The sequence below is a fragment of the Fukomys damarensis genome, unplaced genomic scaffold (genome assembly GCF_012274545.1).
Source record: "Fukomys damarensis isolate Sample0158 unplaced genomic scaffold, DMR_v1.0_HiC HiC_scaffold_17, whole genome shotgun sequence".
Taxonomy (NCBI): Eukaryota; Metazoa; Chordata; class Mammalia; order Rodentia; family Bathyergidae; genus Fukomys; species Fukomys damarensis.
Window position 1 is genome coordinate 81,806,478 of NW_022900929.1, and position 16,312 is coordinate 81,822,789.

A 16,312-nucleotide genomic window follows, 5' to 3' on the forward strand; every position below is an offset into this window, starting at 1 on the left:
TGAGCTAAATCCCTGGCCCAACACGGTACTTTTTAACCTTATTAAAAATTACTTTTTGAGCTGGAGATTAAACTCAGTGGTGCTGTTGCCTGCCTTGCAAGCGCAAGGTCCCAAGTCTGATCCCCTATATAAAAAAAAATTATTTTTAAACATTTTGGTGTACTTGCTTTCTTACTGTTTTTATGTGCATGTGTATACATACAGGTGTACACACACATACTTATTCTTTTGTTGAGTCATCCTGACAATTCACACCACACTTCCACTGGACACTTTTTGAGCTGGAGATTAAACTCAGTGGTGCTGTTGCCTGCCTTGCAAGCGCAAGGTCCCAAGTCTGATCCCCTATATAAAAAAAAATTATTTTTAAACATTTTGGTGTACTTGCTTTCTTACTGTTTTTATGTGCATGTGTATACATACAGGTGTACACACACATACTTATTCTTTTGTTGAGTCATCCTGACAATTCACACCACACTTCGACACTGGACACTTTTCCCAAGACCAGGGATTTCTCCTGTGTACCCACAGTATCACTGCACCCGACAAATTTAACAGATACAGATGTACGTATTTTGTACTTAAGCGTCCAAGACTGTGCTAGGAACGTACTTTACAGCTGTTTTAACCCAAGTTCACCCACGACTCCTCATCTGACCCGCCCCGCTTCCTGTCTGCCACGAGCCCAGCAGCTCCGAGACTCCAGTGTGGCTGTTTTGCAAAATGTCACAATTCAGATTTACCCAACTATGCCGTTCCCTCATTATTCAATCCAGGCTGAATATTTCTGGCAAGAATACTACACGTTATGACTCTGACTTTCACAGGGTCATTCTATGGAAGGAAACAAAATTAAAACCCTTCTTGTGAGTTTGGATTTGTTAGGCTGCTCACTGAGGAGGAATACCATGGTTCAGAAGCTACCCTAACCCAGAACAGCCTACTTTTCTTAGTGGCTAACCTCATCCATCTGTATCAATTTTCTTTCAGGGCTTCTGCACTGAACTATACCCCCAGTCTTTTTTTTGAGACAGGGTCTCACTAAATTACTATGTTGCCCAGGCTGGGCTCAAACTTATAACCCTCCTGCCTCAGCCTCCTTGAGCGGTGGGACTGCAGGTGTGCACCCCCACACTTGGCTTTATTTTTTTGCCTGTCTACAGGAATGTTTGTATTGACTGCTTGCTTACCACTGAGGACAATGAAAACAACAAGACAACATCAACAGGTTTCGGAATTTCCGGAAGTACCCAGGACTTCCCGTGTAAGACACAAACGCAGGTGTCTTTCCTCGTCCTCTCTTAATTCCCAACGAGTTGCACTGAGATGAAAATCTGTACAACGTACACAGCAGAAGAACAGAACACAGAATCAGGGCCAGGCATGTGTGCCATTCCGTCAGCACGGGAGAACAATCACAGCGCTCCGGGACAGGGCTGTGCACAGACGTGGGGCCTCTGTAAAGAGTCACCTGCTTTCTGAAAGTTCTCAGTAACTTCTGGAGTTTCGTGGGGTCAGAGTGGAGGCCCATCTGCCACGGTTTTAGCCGAGGCTAAAGGGAGGGAGCGTAACTATTTGAGAGGGGGGAATACACTAAAAACCATCATAGTTGGACATCTAGTCAGAGAAAGGTGAAAGCTCAAAAAAATTATTTTAGTTGTTTCCTCCAGTGATATCTTTAGGTCAGCCAAAACTTCCTGACCTGTTGAGTGATCCAGAACAACAGGAATCTCCTGTCCTTATTATCTCAAGTCACTGTCAAGTATAAGTCAACACGACCTTGGATACGTAGATTCAGATACTCTCCACACGGTGGTGTGAGCCTGCATCGCAAACGCCCTGTGTCCCACACTGTGTTTCCAGCTTGCTTTGGCTGCAAGGAAGCTCAGAGCCACTTTGTAGCAGCTACACGGGACCTGACGGCACACAGTAAGGAAGACACAAGCTTAGCTTCCCTGGACTTCCCAGTCTTTATTTACCTTGCCCCAATTTCTTCACTTATTTATACTGAATTAAGAAAACAGACTGCGCTGGCAGTACAGCTTGGTAGCAGGGCGCCAGCTTAGCACGTGTGAGGCCCTGGGTTCAAACCTCAGCACTTGGCCCCAAATTCACTATTTGTTTCTTATGATGAAACACATGCTTCTTACAGAAAATTTATAAAATTCAGATAAACAAAAATAAAAATAAAATGTTCTATCACTAGCACCCACAATCAAGCACAGTGAATATTAACTAATTTCCTTTACTATCTATATGGACAAATACTTGATATTTTTTCATAATCTGCATTAAAAATGTCGTGAACTATTCCAGTCATTAAATATCTTTCTACAACATTCTTTTAACTCCATGTGTCTTCAAATTACACGGTGCGCAATAGTTTATTTTATGAAACGTACGCAGCTAAATACTTAGGCTTTCCTTAGCTCTCCTGTCCAGTACGAGGGACAGTTCTTGTGCGTCCCTGCTGGTGCATGGCCCATACTATCCTTTTGTGTGTTGGGGGGGATCGAACTCAGGATCTTGCGCTTGTGAGGCAGGTGGCAGCACAGCTGAGCTAAAATCCCAGCCCCCTATTATCCCCCCAGGGCAGGGCTCTCTATGGGGTTCCTGGGTAAGAAAGGGCATGCAGTTACAGGTCTCCTCCCTTTTCTGGCACTGCCTGATTTATCCCTGGGAAAGCTGTGCACCAATTACAGCCCCATCTTTAACTCTAACCCTAGCCTGCACTGGGCCTTCCCTTACCTGTGCGTCCTTCCTTTGTGGAATCTGTATATCTGCACCGAGTCTTTCTTAGAAGGTAGCAGCGAGACATGGAATTAAAGCAGCAACTGCAGCTGGGTCTATTTACCCAGCTACTGAGGGAGCTGCGGGACCTGGGAGTGTGCTGCGGCTGTCGCACAGCTTTCTGAGGTGATCGACCAAATGATACTTCTCTCCCCAAAGTCAACTGCACCTAAGTGGGTTTCCTGGCCTGGTGGAGCTGTGATACTGAGTCAGGCAGGGCCGGAGCTCCTGAGTCCCGCAGGCTGCAGGCCTTCTGAGATGCTTTTGTCACCCAGCTGGCTCGATTCTGCTTTCACCTCACCTCACCTTGGTGTCACCTCCTCGGGACCTCTGCCCCGACCCGCACACTGCCCTCCCGTGTCCCCGTCACACACTGCCTGCAGTCTGGAACGGGGGTGGGGTTGCGGTCGGCGAATGTCCACTCCCCCCAGACCGAACGCTTCATGACCAGATTTACTCTGAAATACCCGACTCCATATTCCGAACAGTAGGCGCCGCGTTATCACCTTCACCCTCCACTGGCCATTTGTCCAGTTTCTTTGCTCTGCAGCCCTGGGGAGGCTGTGCATGCGAGGAAGCCTCGGCCACACCAAGCACCGCCCGGCCCCGGACCTTCCTGCCGGCAGGGTGTCTCACTGCTCGGGCCTGGGTTATTTACAGCAGACGCATGTGTCTGTCCTCATATATTAGGTCCATAATCAGATAAACACGCAAAAATATTTTAAAGGCTGAGATAAAAACTGTTTTCCTCCATTAATGGCCCGTCTAGCGGCTTCCCTCTGCCCTGTAGAGCGTGTAATTAGTACAAAGCCTAAAATTTCATTTGCATTAAGTTTTCTTAAGAACAAAGTTTAAAAGGAAAACAAAACAAAACCCACCAGAGTAATTACTGCTTTACAGCAAATGGTTTTTTCTATTGCCGGGAAGTTTCTTTCATGTGCTAATGGTGGCATTTTAAAAACGTCCTCCTCTTTAACTTACTTAGATCTCCGAGGACCTCACACGTCTAAAGATTCTTTACATTCACCAGAAACTTCCAGAGCGGTCGAAGGCTGACAAGCAGTGCGGTTAATGGACAGTATTGATTTAATTTCCTACAAGAGTTCTTCCCTCACTGAGGAGATGTCTGTCATTCACGTCAAGCATTTTACCCCGCTTACAGACGCTGAAAAACGGGAGAATGCAGGGTGCGCCCCGCGCTTCCTTTTCCTGCTCAGAAATCACATTTGCAAGTTCTGCCAAGGAAACAATCAAGAGCCTCTCCACAACTATAAGCATCTTCCTAAGAGCAGGGAAACTTCGATGTGAGGTTTTATTAGCACTTACTGAAAGAAGCAGAAAATAAGATAAAATCAATTAAATAAGCTTCAAAATATAAACACAAAAGTGCTGTAGAAGCTAATGGGCTATTTTAGAAGAGAAATACACACATGACATACAGATCAGCACGAAGCTGTTCGCTACGATGCAAGCTTCACTGTCTTAGCTGAGGTGTCACTTGGGAGTGGGTTAAACATTCCGCAGAGATAAACAGAAGAACTTGCGTCTTAGGTGCTAATTTTTATGTTGCCTGTGAGGGAAAACTGGATTTCTTCTTAACAGACAGAGTGACGACTGGTCAATGACGCCCACTCTCCACTCTGCAAATGCAGTTTTGGTGTTCTGCGCCCCCAAACAGCATCGGCTTGGGGTGCAGGTCATGGAGGACACCTGATTCCATCCCAGCTCTGCAAAAACAAACAAAGGAAAGAAAACCACCCAGACAGGAATTTGATGGCGCCAGCAGGGGAGGATTTGCTGAGAGGCCAAGAAGGACCCTGTGCCTGGGGTGGCCCTGGCCCCTGCCCACGCTCTCATCAGACCCCAGACATGGACACGAGGCCACGAACCGGAGTCACAGCGGTGCTCTGCTCCTCAGACAGCACCATGCAGCCCCACACGGCCCCTTCCCATCCGGCCCCTTCCCATCCGGAGGTGCTGCTCCTGCAACCTCCTGCAAGTTTCCCATCCCAGGGCCTCACTACCTAGGGCTCTTTTCAGGCTGGTGGTGGGGCAGGCTCCACCAGGACGGGCTTCAGCAGGACAGAGGTCAAAAGGTTATCTGCACTGCGTCGGTTCAGAGTAGAAGGATCTTTTTGACTCTTTCCTTTTTTCCCCCGTAAGGCAAAATGTATGCATACGAATTGCAGCAAGCTAATTCAAGCACAGAAACAGCTCCTCTTCCAGGGATGAACTGCTTTCTCAAGAAAATCCCAAATATCAACTTTTCTGTGGCTCTACAAAGAGAAACCAGATGCTGGGAAACTCGCCACACAGCTGCTACAACAGTGAGGCAGCTTCTGACCCTCCATTTGGACAAACGCATCAATTCTGCTTTTGGCAAAAAATCTTTCCTTTGTCCTTTAAAACAAAAGCAGAGTAAGTAGCTGGTGGATTGGTCCTGTTCACACATTACACCTCCTCTGATCAGAAAGACAGATGTTTCTCGCAGAGCAGTTCACTCAGTGACTACTCGGGACTGAGGGTTGACAATCATTCTGTTGGGCTGGATGTATTTTAGAAAGATGATCAAAAGCTGCCCAAGAAATACAGGTTATATTGTGGTCTTTGTTCTCTCTTCTAAAGCTACTTTATGGTGTTAAATAGAGTTCTGTGTGACAGCTGGCTGCAGCACGCAGGATTCCGACAGTTCAGCTTGCCATGCAGGAGGCAGGGACTTGGGATCTTCTGCCCAGGAGTGTGGGCAGTTCCGACGCTGGGCTGTTGCATCCACCGGCATTTCAAACAGACTTTCAAACACTGAGAACAGAAAATAAGTATCTTCTGCAGTTTTCTCGCAGACCCCGCTGGAATGCCACCTTTTGTTCCCCATAATATAACAGGGGTAACAGTCTAATCCCGTTTGTTTCTTCTTTAAAATTCGTCTTTTGTGGCAAGTAAAAGGGACAGACAAATGTTTAGAATTGCATCAAACTGAGAATAAATATAAATATGGTCTTATCTATATGAAAAGAATTTCAGTGTCCAGATGTCATAGAATTAAAAAAAAAAAAAGCACTCCACATGAAGTTGTAACTAAAACAACAACAACAACAGCAGCAACAATGAACAGACTAGTCAGCATCTCACAAGCCCCAGAGAACATCCAGACAGGCTAGGGGTGTGGCCCTCTCCTGATCTCCAGCCTGCCTGCTGGTTTTCCTGTCCCTGGAGCCAAACTGGGGCATCCACCCACGGAGGACACCCACGCTGTTTCCAGCCATCTGCGTACATGCTCTCATGTGAAGCGAAGCTTCTGCTGTCCTAGAATGAGCACTACCATCGCCATACTGGACTTGGCAGGAAAGCACAAAGCTAGACAGCACCCGCGTGGCCAGGCTCAGGATCCCCATCCTTCCAACACTAGGGACTTTGCGACACCTGACATTCTCACGTATCTGAGGCTTAAAACTTTAACTCTGCACTTCCTCGGTGGCCAGTGTGCCTCAGCTGCGGCCTTGGTCCTGAGGGTGCCCAGCAGTCAGTCCCTGAGGGTCAGGCAAGTCCTGCCCACTCCCCTCTGTGCTGTCAGCCCTGCCCGAGCTCACACAGGTCATTCCACATAGTTCCAGCAGCCACCCTGCTGACACCTTCAGTCCCCCCCAAGCCTGCCCCCCCAGGGACCATGATCTTTCTGGAACAGCTTGAAGCCAGCAGCAGGGAGACGAGTCCTGGCAGTAGGTCTGGCCCTGAGGACCAGGTCCTACTACACTGCGGGGTTCTCAACTCAGCAGCCCCTACCACATGTCTGTTGCAGCCCGTTGATTTTCATTACTTTGCTTTTGTATATTTTAAGCCTTTCTGACTGGAACGATTGCTCTCCATTTCTCTATGAGCCAAACTTGTCTTCCCCATACAGTGAAATTAGACATTTATCCCTGGCGCCTCTGGACACTCAGCCAAAACCTTTCCTGAGACACTGGCAGAACCCCCACGCTGAAGTGACCACTGAGGGGCAGTGCGGAGCGTTCACATACCTGGTGCGCCATACAGCGCCTGGCACAGGGTGGGGACACTCAGTGATGTACACAACACCCCACCTGGGGATGGAGCCCAGGGTCTGCACACCCAGCCCCACAACCCTTTTCTGTTATTTGGCGACAGGATCTCACAAAGTTGCTAATTTGCCCAGCCTAGGCTAGAGTTTACAATCCTCCTGTCTCAGCCTCTCAGAGCGCTGGGACTGCAGGTGTACGCCACCATACCTAGCTGACAAATGTATAAAATTTACAAATAGATGAAAATAAATACAAATTAAAATCTATAATCAGGATAAACAGTAAATTTATGAAACAGAACATGACAAATTGGTACAGACAACAATCATACATACTAAATTTTACATGTATAAAGTCATACTCATATATATCCAATCCACTCTAAACTTCAAAATTCTGCCTATTTCCTAGGCAACATCTTCGTAGAGTTAAGAGCCATAGGAGTCAAAGTGGCACAACGTGCAGTGGCTTCAACCTGAGACTAATCCATGTTGGCAGCAGCCAACCATCGCCGGACGTTTCCAGGTTAGTCCACCTTTTGATGTGCAAGACCAGGAAACTGTGTCAGAAGCCTCCCCGCAGGCAGGGCCAGGCCCTGGGAGAGGGAGGGAGGCAGCAGCCTCTATCCTGACCTGGGAAGTGCTGGACAGAACTATGGCACCAAGAGCTGTTCCCACACTTGGTGGCAGCAGCTGAATGGGCTCGTGTCCCCTTCCACATGACCACTAAGGCTCGAGCCTCACCTCGCGGAGTCAGACAGCTCATGTTCTCGACTAATGACCTCCACGGCCACAAATCCTTTATGTTCTTGTTCATCGCACAGCACAAAATCTGCATGCTTTGACAGTTCACAGTAGCCCACAGAGATGCACTAAAACAGGCCTTCTCGGGGGTACGGGACAAGGTGCCAGCCTCAAGACCGAGGCTCCAAGAGCCAACTCGAGCAGAAAGGAGGAGGATCGCACACACAAAGACCACGACATGGCGCAAGCCGGCCTGCCAAGACGGGGACAGACCCAAGACGCAAAGGCCACACGGAATGCAGCAGGAGGACGTGGAGTCCAGCGCAGGCGAGGCTCTCAGACCACTCCTGAGTGAGATGGGAGTCCACCCCTGCGGCTCCCCGACTGGCGACACACCCACGCGCCCCACGCTGCCTGTCAGCAGAACACAGCTTTTGTCTTTTAAGTGATGGAAAAATTTTTAAATACTGTATAATGATGTCAAAATTACATGAAATTTGCAGTTCACTGACTACAAATAAAATTATATTGGAACTAACCACAGGGTGGTGGAAAACTACAGTGCATATCGAAATTTAAAAAGTGATTACAGTGAAAGACACACACTAACACGCCTCAAAACCCTCTCCCTTCCATCAGACGCTCTCATCCCATTATTCTTGCCACTTTCTGAAGCAGTTCCGGAAGCCTTTATGAGGTGTGATCAAAAATACGGTGGATGCAGCTGCCCAGCGCCACCCAAGCAGACGGGACGCTGGGTCCTCACTCACTCTCTGCGCCTGGCCCCGGGAGACTCGCGGCCCTTTCCCAAGTGAGGAGGTCCACAAACGTTCTGAACGGATTCAGGACATCAAGCCAGCCACAGCAGTGCAACTGAAGACACTCAGGAGAGGGCTCCAGAGCTGCTGCAGGAAGTGGCCAGACGGGGTGAGTGAGTTCAAAGTAAGGGGAGGTTTCGGAGGGGTCTCGTGGCGATGTGTCTTTTGTTGTAATCAATCTTCTTTACACACACACCACAGTTTTGGGCACACTTGCTATGTATTTCCTAAGGCTGCCCCTTGCAGCAGGGCTGAGCACCTTGACAGTGGCCTGGAACGGTCTGCTTGGTCACAAGCTCCCATGGACAGGGGTGGCTTCAGTGGTAATCTATTTTCTCAACTCTAGAACCCGGCAGGATCGGTTTCCTGGCCGCGAGGTGCCGCCTTTGTCTCGTCCCTCCGGGGGCAGGCAGCATCCAGGTCCTCCTGCTGTCCCCTGAAGGTACCAGCCACATGGAGCTAAGGCCCCATTCTTACGGCCTCCGTGCCCCACAAGTCTTGGCTCTCAACTGTGTGACCGGTGGGGCCGGCACCCACAGATGAGCTCTGGGAGGGCGCTGACATCCGGTCTACAAGCGAACACAGCTTGTAGCATCTGGCCCACGACAGAGCAGTGTAGGGCTGGGACAAGGTCCTGAGTTCAAGCCCTGGTATACCCTGAAAAAACATTTGCCCATCGTTGGTCTACATCCTGTCTTCTCGAAATGCAAACATTTCAACCCCATCTAGAGCTGCTGAATGAGAATCTGTATTTTAACAAAGTCTACAGTTAACTCATATATTAAAACTCAAGAGGCACTGGTTTCCAAATCTAGGGATCACCATAAATCACCTGGGAAAAGTTATTTTAAACACAGATATACATTTTTACAACACAGGCTCCATCTTAGCAGAACAGTTTAAAAAACAAATGTAAACTGCCATTGTTCAGCACTTAGCCAGGCACTGTTCTAACTTTTGCATGCATTATTTTCACTTAATCCTAACATTCTAAAATAGCCATTATTATTATTGTTATTATTATTATTCCAATCTAAACAATTAGGTGACTGGCCAGGAATTAATTTGCTATAAGCGGTAGAGACTGAGTCAAATCCAGGCAGCGGAGACAAAACCTCCTCACAGGTATCTCTTTCCTTGCAGGTGCCTGGACCCTGCTGCAGAGCACAACTCAGGGACTCAGGGAGCACTCCAGGAGCACCCAGGGACTCAGGGAGCACCCAGTATCTCAAGGAGCACTCAGGGAACATTCAGGGAGCATCCAGAGACTCAGGGAGCACATTCAGGGAGAACTCAGGGAGCACTCAGGGGACTCAGGGAGCACCCAGGGGCTGAGGCTTAAAGGCTGGGCAATATCTTTTCAGACTGAAAGAAGAGAGACAGACAGAACTGATTTCATCCAGAGGATACTGAAAATATTTTAGGTTGGCAGAGACTGTTTTTGTTCAAGATGAAGAATGGAAGGAAAAATAACCAGCAGATGCTCTGTAAGTTTTGCATCATATTGTCGGTTTCATTGGCCTACAAACATTTTGTCTTTAAAACAATCTCTTTCTTTACTGCCTTAATAGTATTTCTTTTTTTTAGTAACAGGATTTATCTAAAGAAAGAAATGCTCCATTTCTTTTGAAATACTGATTTCTACCTTTTTTTCAGTACCAGGGATATAGGCGTGTGCCACCACACCTAGCCCCTAAGTTTCTTTTATGCCAAGACATCTTCTGCAAGGTCACAAATCCCTGCAGCTACACGGGGTGGCTCGCCAGTGGCAGCTCTGCTTGGTCTTCTTTCTTGAGATGTAAAACTCACCACCAAACTTTTTCTATTGTGGCAAAATGTGCCACCTAGAAACTGGACTTGACCTTCACATGCTTCCTTACCAATTGACACAGGCTCAGGCTCAAGTATCTCATTCGTAACCAAGAACTGTTCCTTTGGACTCCTCCCAACATTACTGGGAGTTCCAAATTTGGATTTGTTTCTTTTTTTTTTTGGTACCGGGGATCTAACTCAGGACCTTGCACTTGCAGGGCAGGCAGTGGCACCATTGAGCTAAATCCCCAGCCTCAATTTCTGATTTCAAAAGAAAGAAAGAAAAGAAAAGAAAGGAAGGAAGAAAGAAAGAAACAAGCAGTGGGGTTTGGAGATGTACAAAGCGCACACATTACTTTTTAAATATTTCAGAATTTCACATTTGGTGCTCATTTAATCACGTTTGCTACAAAATTAAATGTAATAATATAAGTTCTTTGGCAAATAAAAGCTAAGGTGACTGAACATGTGTCCTAAATTTTAGATTAACATCTTCTAAATAATCATCCTTTTCACATTCTACAACATGAAAACCAAATGATTCAGAAGCTTCTTACAATCAAAAAACAGCCCATTTGCATTTAGAAACTCCAACTCTGGAATTTAAAGCCAATTTCCAAAATAGAAATTTTTTTGTGTATCAGTCTGTTGTCAGTGATCACGAAGTGTGCGATGAGTTTTGCTTCAGAGTTGGTGTGATAAATATAACAAACATCTCGATCATAACTGAGTGGACCACAGGGTGCCGGGAAAAAATTCAAGGGAAACTAACGAGAGAGATGCAAAATCCCGAAGCAAACTTTAAACACTGAACACAGCACATTAAATCGTAAGACAGTGCTTGCCCCAGACCCCAAATGTAAATCACTTAAAGTCAAATTGGAACAAAGCGGCAACACTGAACACTTCCCATCGCTCTGCCAGGGTCTGAATCACACAACTAAAGGCAAGAGACTCTCTGGTCACTGTCAAAAACAAAGCATCCCACAGCCTGGTGAATTACACTTTGAGTGAAATGTTTTAAAATAACTTTGATTACTGGGCACAAATCAATGTAACCAGAAATCTGAGGAGCAGCTGGCAAGGCAGCCGGTGAAATACCTGCGGGTTAATCTTTCCTGCTGTAAGCAGCAGTGAATCCATCACATCTGCATGTCACCAGCAATGCCTGACTTGGGAAATACACAAAAGTGTTTGATATCTTGAATTGAAGACAAAAATCCATTTGCTATTTTCTTCCTTTCTGAACAAAGAACTGTCTGCACTTCCAGGGAGAATGTGTCCCATTCACACACGTTTTAAACTGCAAACTTGATTATTGGAAGTGGAAACAAAGGGGTGTGCTGGGCATCAGGCTGGGGATTAGCATGAAAATGAAATTGTAAGACATAAGTTTGTTACTCAAATCAGCAAACAGAAGTGTTTAATTTCATTTCTGAGCGCATTTAGTAAATCTAGCTCCTGCCCCAGCACCTTTCCTGTGCAGAATCCCAGTAGCATCAAGGGCTCACCCTGGGGACACCGAGCACCCTTAACCTGCTGCCCTCAGAACCATCAGTCTCTGTTAACCAGGCAGCACCGCCAGATGCTCGGGCACAGGCGGCCACAGATGGTCAGTGGCCGATCCGACCCGAGGGACAGCACGGGAGCTGCCCGGACCTGGGCCGACGTCCTCACCAGTATCAGCTTGAGGCCAGACTGGCTCTTGGGTTAAAAGGCACTGGATGGGACCCAGCCAGCAGCTGGACGGGGCGTGAGCCTGCCTAGCACAGCAATGCCACAGCTTTGAAGAAAAAAGTTCCTCTCAAGTTTTTACAAGCAGAGCTTTGTTTGCTTTTTTATAAACTTCCATCTCTTCAGAACAAGCAACCTGTAGTGTAAGTTCAAAAAGTGCACAGCAGAAGAGGACTGCTTTTACGTATCTTCTACAGATTTATTTTCCCCCAACAGGAAGCTCGAAGTACAGATTGGGTCTGTAATTTTCTTAACAACGGTCCCAACTGCTTCCTGCTGACCCTAAGTAAAATTCTTCTCAACCACGGGGGATGGGAGGGCACACAGGAAGCCCAGGCGAAGCAAACGTCAGAGGCTGGGACAGCAGGCTGAAGGACGTTGGGCAGCACCGCGGCCAGGAGGGGTCAGCGGGACAGGAGCAGCTTCTCATCACCTGGAGGCAGGTGACAGAGCCGCAGCAAAACAACCCAAGCCAGATCAAGTTAAAAACCAACCCAGGGTGATTATATGGCAAACCCCATCTGGACATCTTGGGTCAGGAGTGCAGGGTCCCCCTCCCCGGGGTTCCCCTGTGCAGGCTCCAACGTGGGGTGCTGCGTGGAGAGGCGGGAGGAGGCCAAGGGAGCCTCCGACAGGGACAGCTGGCTGAGGGTGAGGTTCAGATGCTGCAGGTTGGGAGCAGCGGGGGACAAGAAGAGTAGAGTGACACCTGGCACTTCAGAGTGAAAACACTTGTGGGCAGCGCCAACCGGACAAGGCGCTTGTGCTAGATGCACATTTTCTTAACCTTTCACTGAGCATGCCACATGGAATGCTTTTCCTTTGCAGACAAGAACAGGGGAGAAGACAGTGTCTTAGAGGATCAGGAACCCAAACAGAAGGTTGTGTTTTATCCCCAGCATCCTTAAGTCAGAGTTTGAGTTTGGAAATATTTATGGTTACTGGATTACAGGGAGGGCCGCCCTTTCACACATCATCTACGTAAATCAGTTTGCATCTGTGCAGCACGCCCAGGTGAATTCCAAGTTCCACCTGATGATTGATCATTTGGTGAAATCCCGATTCAGCGTTCCTGTTCCCCACCTCCCACACTTCCTCTTGAACAGAATGGAAGCTCACACTACCAGGAAGTAGCAAATGCCAGAAAAGAACATTTCCAGAGCACAGGAAAGACAGTGTGGCTACTGGACATCTGCCGTGCAAGCAGCGCGACAGGCTCAGTGACAGCCAAGCCACACCTTCCCTTTGTCTTGAGCCCCTTCTCCTGCCTGGGAGCAGCCACCTCTCTCCCGGCTGTCCAGAGAGGACTCAGAGGACTCACCCAGGCCGCTGAGTGTGTGCAGCAGCTCGCCGGGGGCCAGGACGATGGGCCCACGCTCCTGCTGTCCTTCCTCCCTGTAGAACAGCTTGTAGCCCTGGACGGCCGCAGGGTCCTCGGTGTCACGCTGCCACCTCACAGAGATGGTGGTGCAGTTCAGAGGCTCCAGGTGCAGCTCCGGAGACCTGGGGGCTGCAAAACCCCCAGAAGGGCTGTGTGTCACCCACCACCATCCACAGTAAACCAGCCAGGGCCTCCCTCGCCTTCCTCCAACCATTACAAAGACATCCAGTTCTAACAATCATCCTCTGACCTAACTTCCAAAATTTCACAATGACATTAAACTCTGACACAGGATTTAAAAATACTACGCCCAGAAGAATAAAATATGCTCATAATAACAAAATAATGTCTGTACAGGTATTTGCACTTTTAATTTTTTCAAAGAAGCAGTAACTACTTTCTAATTTTCACTACATAGTAATACTCTAACGTGAGAAAATGGCCACTATCATCAGTCCAATCCCAACTACCCCAGGCGTGTAAGAGAATGGCTCAGCATTTCCTAGTCTCACGGTCTTTCTTCTGAATGATGGCTTCATTTTTTAAAAGCGCATTAGTGTTACATAGGTCTCTGCCAATAGATTACTTTAGATAATTCTATTTGATTTGGATGAAGGTTTTGTCAAGCAAACTTATGGTACAGTTAAAAGTTTTATAAAATAAATTAATCTGATGCTGGAAAAAAAGGTTTAAAAAGAGGGGTAGAGGGGAAAGGAAAAAAAAGAATTGAGATGTGTAATGTACACGTACCAATTCCTCACAATGAATGTAATCATTACGTACTGCAAACATTCACTATCAAAAATAAAAAATTTACAAATAAAGTTTTGACTATAGGCGAAAATGGACTACTAAACTAAAAGTTTAATGTTTTTCGATCACATCTATAATCTATGGGCTATTTTTATTCACAAGACACAAACGCAAGCTATAACGGAGAGAGGGAGGCCCTGAGCCAGAGCCACAGCCCAGTGTCTGTCCCCACGTAGTGCATGATACCTTGCATGCTGGTGGCCTTGGGTGTTTTGTGCGAGGTCCACACTGACGCCTCTCCCAGCCCCACCCGGGTGGCCGCGGTGACGCGCACCAGGTAGATGCTGTCTGGCCGCAGGCCCTGCAGTAGGTACTCGTGCGAAGTGCCCGGGAGCTCCAGGACCTGGACGGTGCTGTCAGTGCTCAGGCGCACGGACACGCGGTACAGTACCACGCGGCCCCGGCGATACTTGGCTGGGATGGGCAGCCAGGAGATGAGGATGTCAGTGGGGCTGCGGCTCGTCAGGCTTATCTCCGGCGGCCTCAGCGGAACTGGGTGGAGAGGGAGACAGGCTGTTTGGAAGTGCTCAGAGTCCAAGCATCCTCAGGAATTCTCTCAACAGCCCAGAGGCGCAACCAGCTCTCAGAGGCTTCACGAGGAGCAGAACACAAGCCAGAATGAAGGAGCAATTGTGAGAGACGAGTGTATGGAATCAATGAAAGTGTGGTGCTGACCACCGTGTGACGCTTGCCTTCTGGGGTAAACACGGGAACACATAACACTCATGTGAAACGGGAATCGCTTTTCCAATTATCGCCCACGCACCTAGAAGCAAAGTGGAGGGAACTGCAGAAGGGGGGCTCCAGGATGACAACTTAATTAGCAAGAGGCCAAGTACTTTACATCAGGAAAATAGGAAAGATGCCTTGAGTAAAAAGCTTTGTTCTGAGAAGAGAGCCTTAGTGTACCATGCTCCAGAAAGGACTCCTAAGATTTGATTCACCATACTCAGCCATCCAGACACTCAGAGGCCTCTGCAGCCATGATGCAAAAAGGCCCAGAAACTGCTCAAGGTGGCAGCAGACCTTGGTATCATCCACATGGTGCTGGTTTTAGGTACACGCAGAATGCAAGAGCTGTGGAGTCATGGAGGCTTCTACTCAGATTTCAGAAGATGCCTGGGAGGCCAGGCTGTGTGCCCGAGACATCAGCAGGTGAAGCTACGAGAATGAAGACAAAGATGAGTGGAGACCCCAAAAAGTCAGAGAAACCAAGATCATAGAATATGGAAGAAAAACAGCAGACAGTGAACAAAGCCAGCCTGAAAGAGAGAGGCCACAGGGCTGCAACCACTGGCAATGCCATAGGTACAGGTTTTCCCAAGCAGTCTAGAGTCCACATCTTTGCTCTGGGTGCTGGACAAAGAGCTCATGATTTAATGTTTGCCTTGCTGGGTTTTGTTCTTGCTTTGGTAGGATTTCTTTCTATTGACCTATTCCTCCCTTTTGGAATGGGAACATTTACCCTGTGTTATTGTACGTCAGCAGTGTTTCACTTTCTTTTTGATTTTTTCAGGGGGCCAGAGCTAAGTGTTTGCCTTGAGTCTCAGAGGAGACCTTGGAGTTGTACTTCAACAATGCTGAACTTTGGTGACTCTCAGAGATGGGCTAAATGCCATAATGAGATGGACATGAGCCTTTTGGGGACCAGGGATGGAATATTATGGTTAAGATCTAGATGTCCCCCAAGAACCTCATGTACTCATACGCCAGGCTTTTGGAAGGTGGCTGGGTCATTGGGGGAGCATAGCTGACTTGTAGTTAGGAGGCAGGGTCTGGTCAAAAGAGGAGGTCACTGGTGCTGTGATCTGGAAGGGTGCATCTCACTTCCTGGCTCCTCACTTCTCTTTCTGTCTTTTCGATTATTTTATTTTATTTTTGGTACCAGGGATTGAACTCAAGTCCTTGCGCTTGTGAGGAAGGCAGCAGAACCAGAGCTAAATCCCCGGCCCTCTCACTTCTCTTTCTGCTTTGTGGCCGCCCGACGAGAGCAGCGAGAGCAGCTTTTTTCACCCACTTCCTTCTACCTTTCCTTCCTGCCTTGGAGTCAGCCAACTATGGACTGAAACCGTGAGCCAAGGTAAAACTTTGCTTTAAGTTTGGGTGTTAGATATTGCCTCAGCAATGAGAAAGCTACCGAGTCTCACACACACACACACACACACACACACACACACACAC

At 47.8% G+C, this 16,312-nt stretch overlaps 1 protein-coding gene across 1 annotated transcript in view; it reads right to left on the reverse strand.

Annotated features, from left to right (window-relative positions):
- The window catches only part of Prtg (protogenin), a 97,229-nt gene that overhangs the window by 36,671 nt on the left and 44,246 nt on the right, over nt 1–16,312 (reverse strand). The window contains exons 10-11 of the mRNA XM_010609089.2: nt 14,318–14,623; nt 13,259–13,447 (exon numbers count right to left, since the gene is read on the reverse strand). Coding sequence (XP_010607391.1) covers nt 13,259–13,447; nt 14,318–14,623 — 495 coding nt within the window. The remainder of the gene's footprint in view (nt 1–13,258; nt 13,448–14,317; nt 14,624–16,312) is intronic.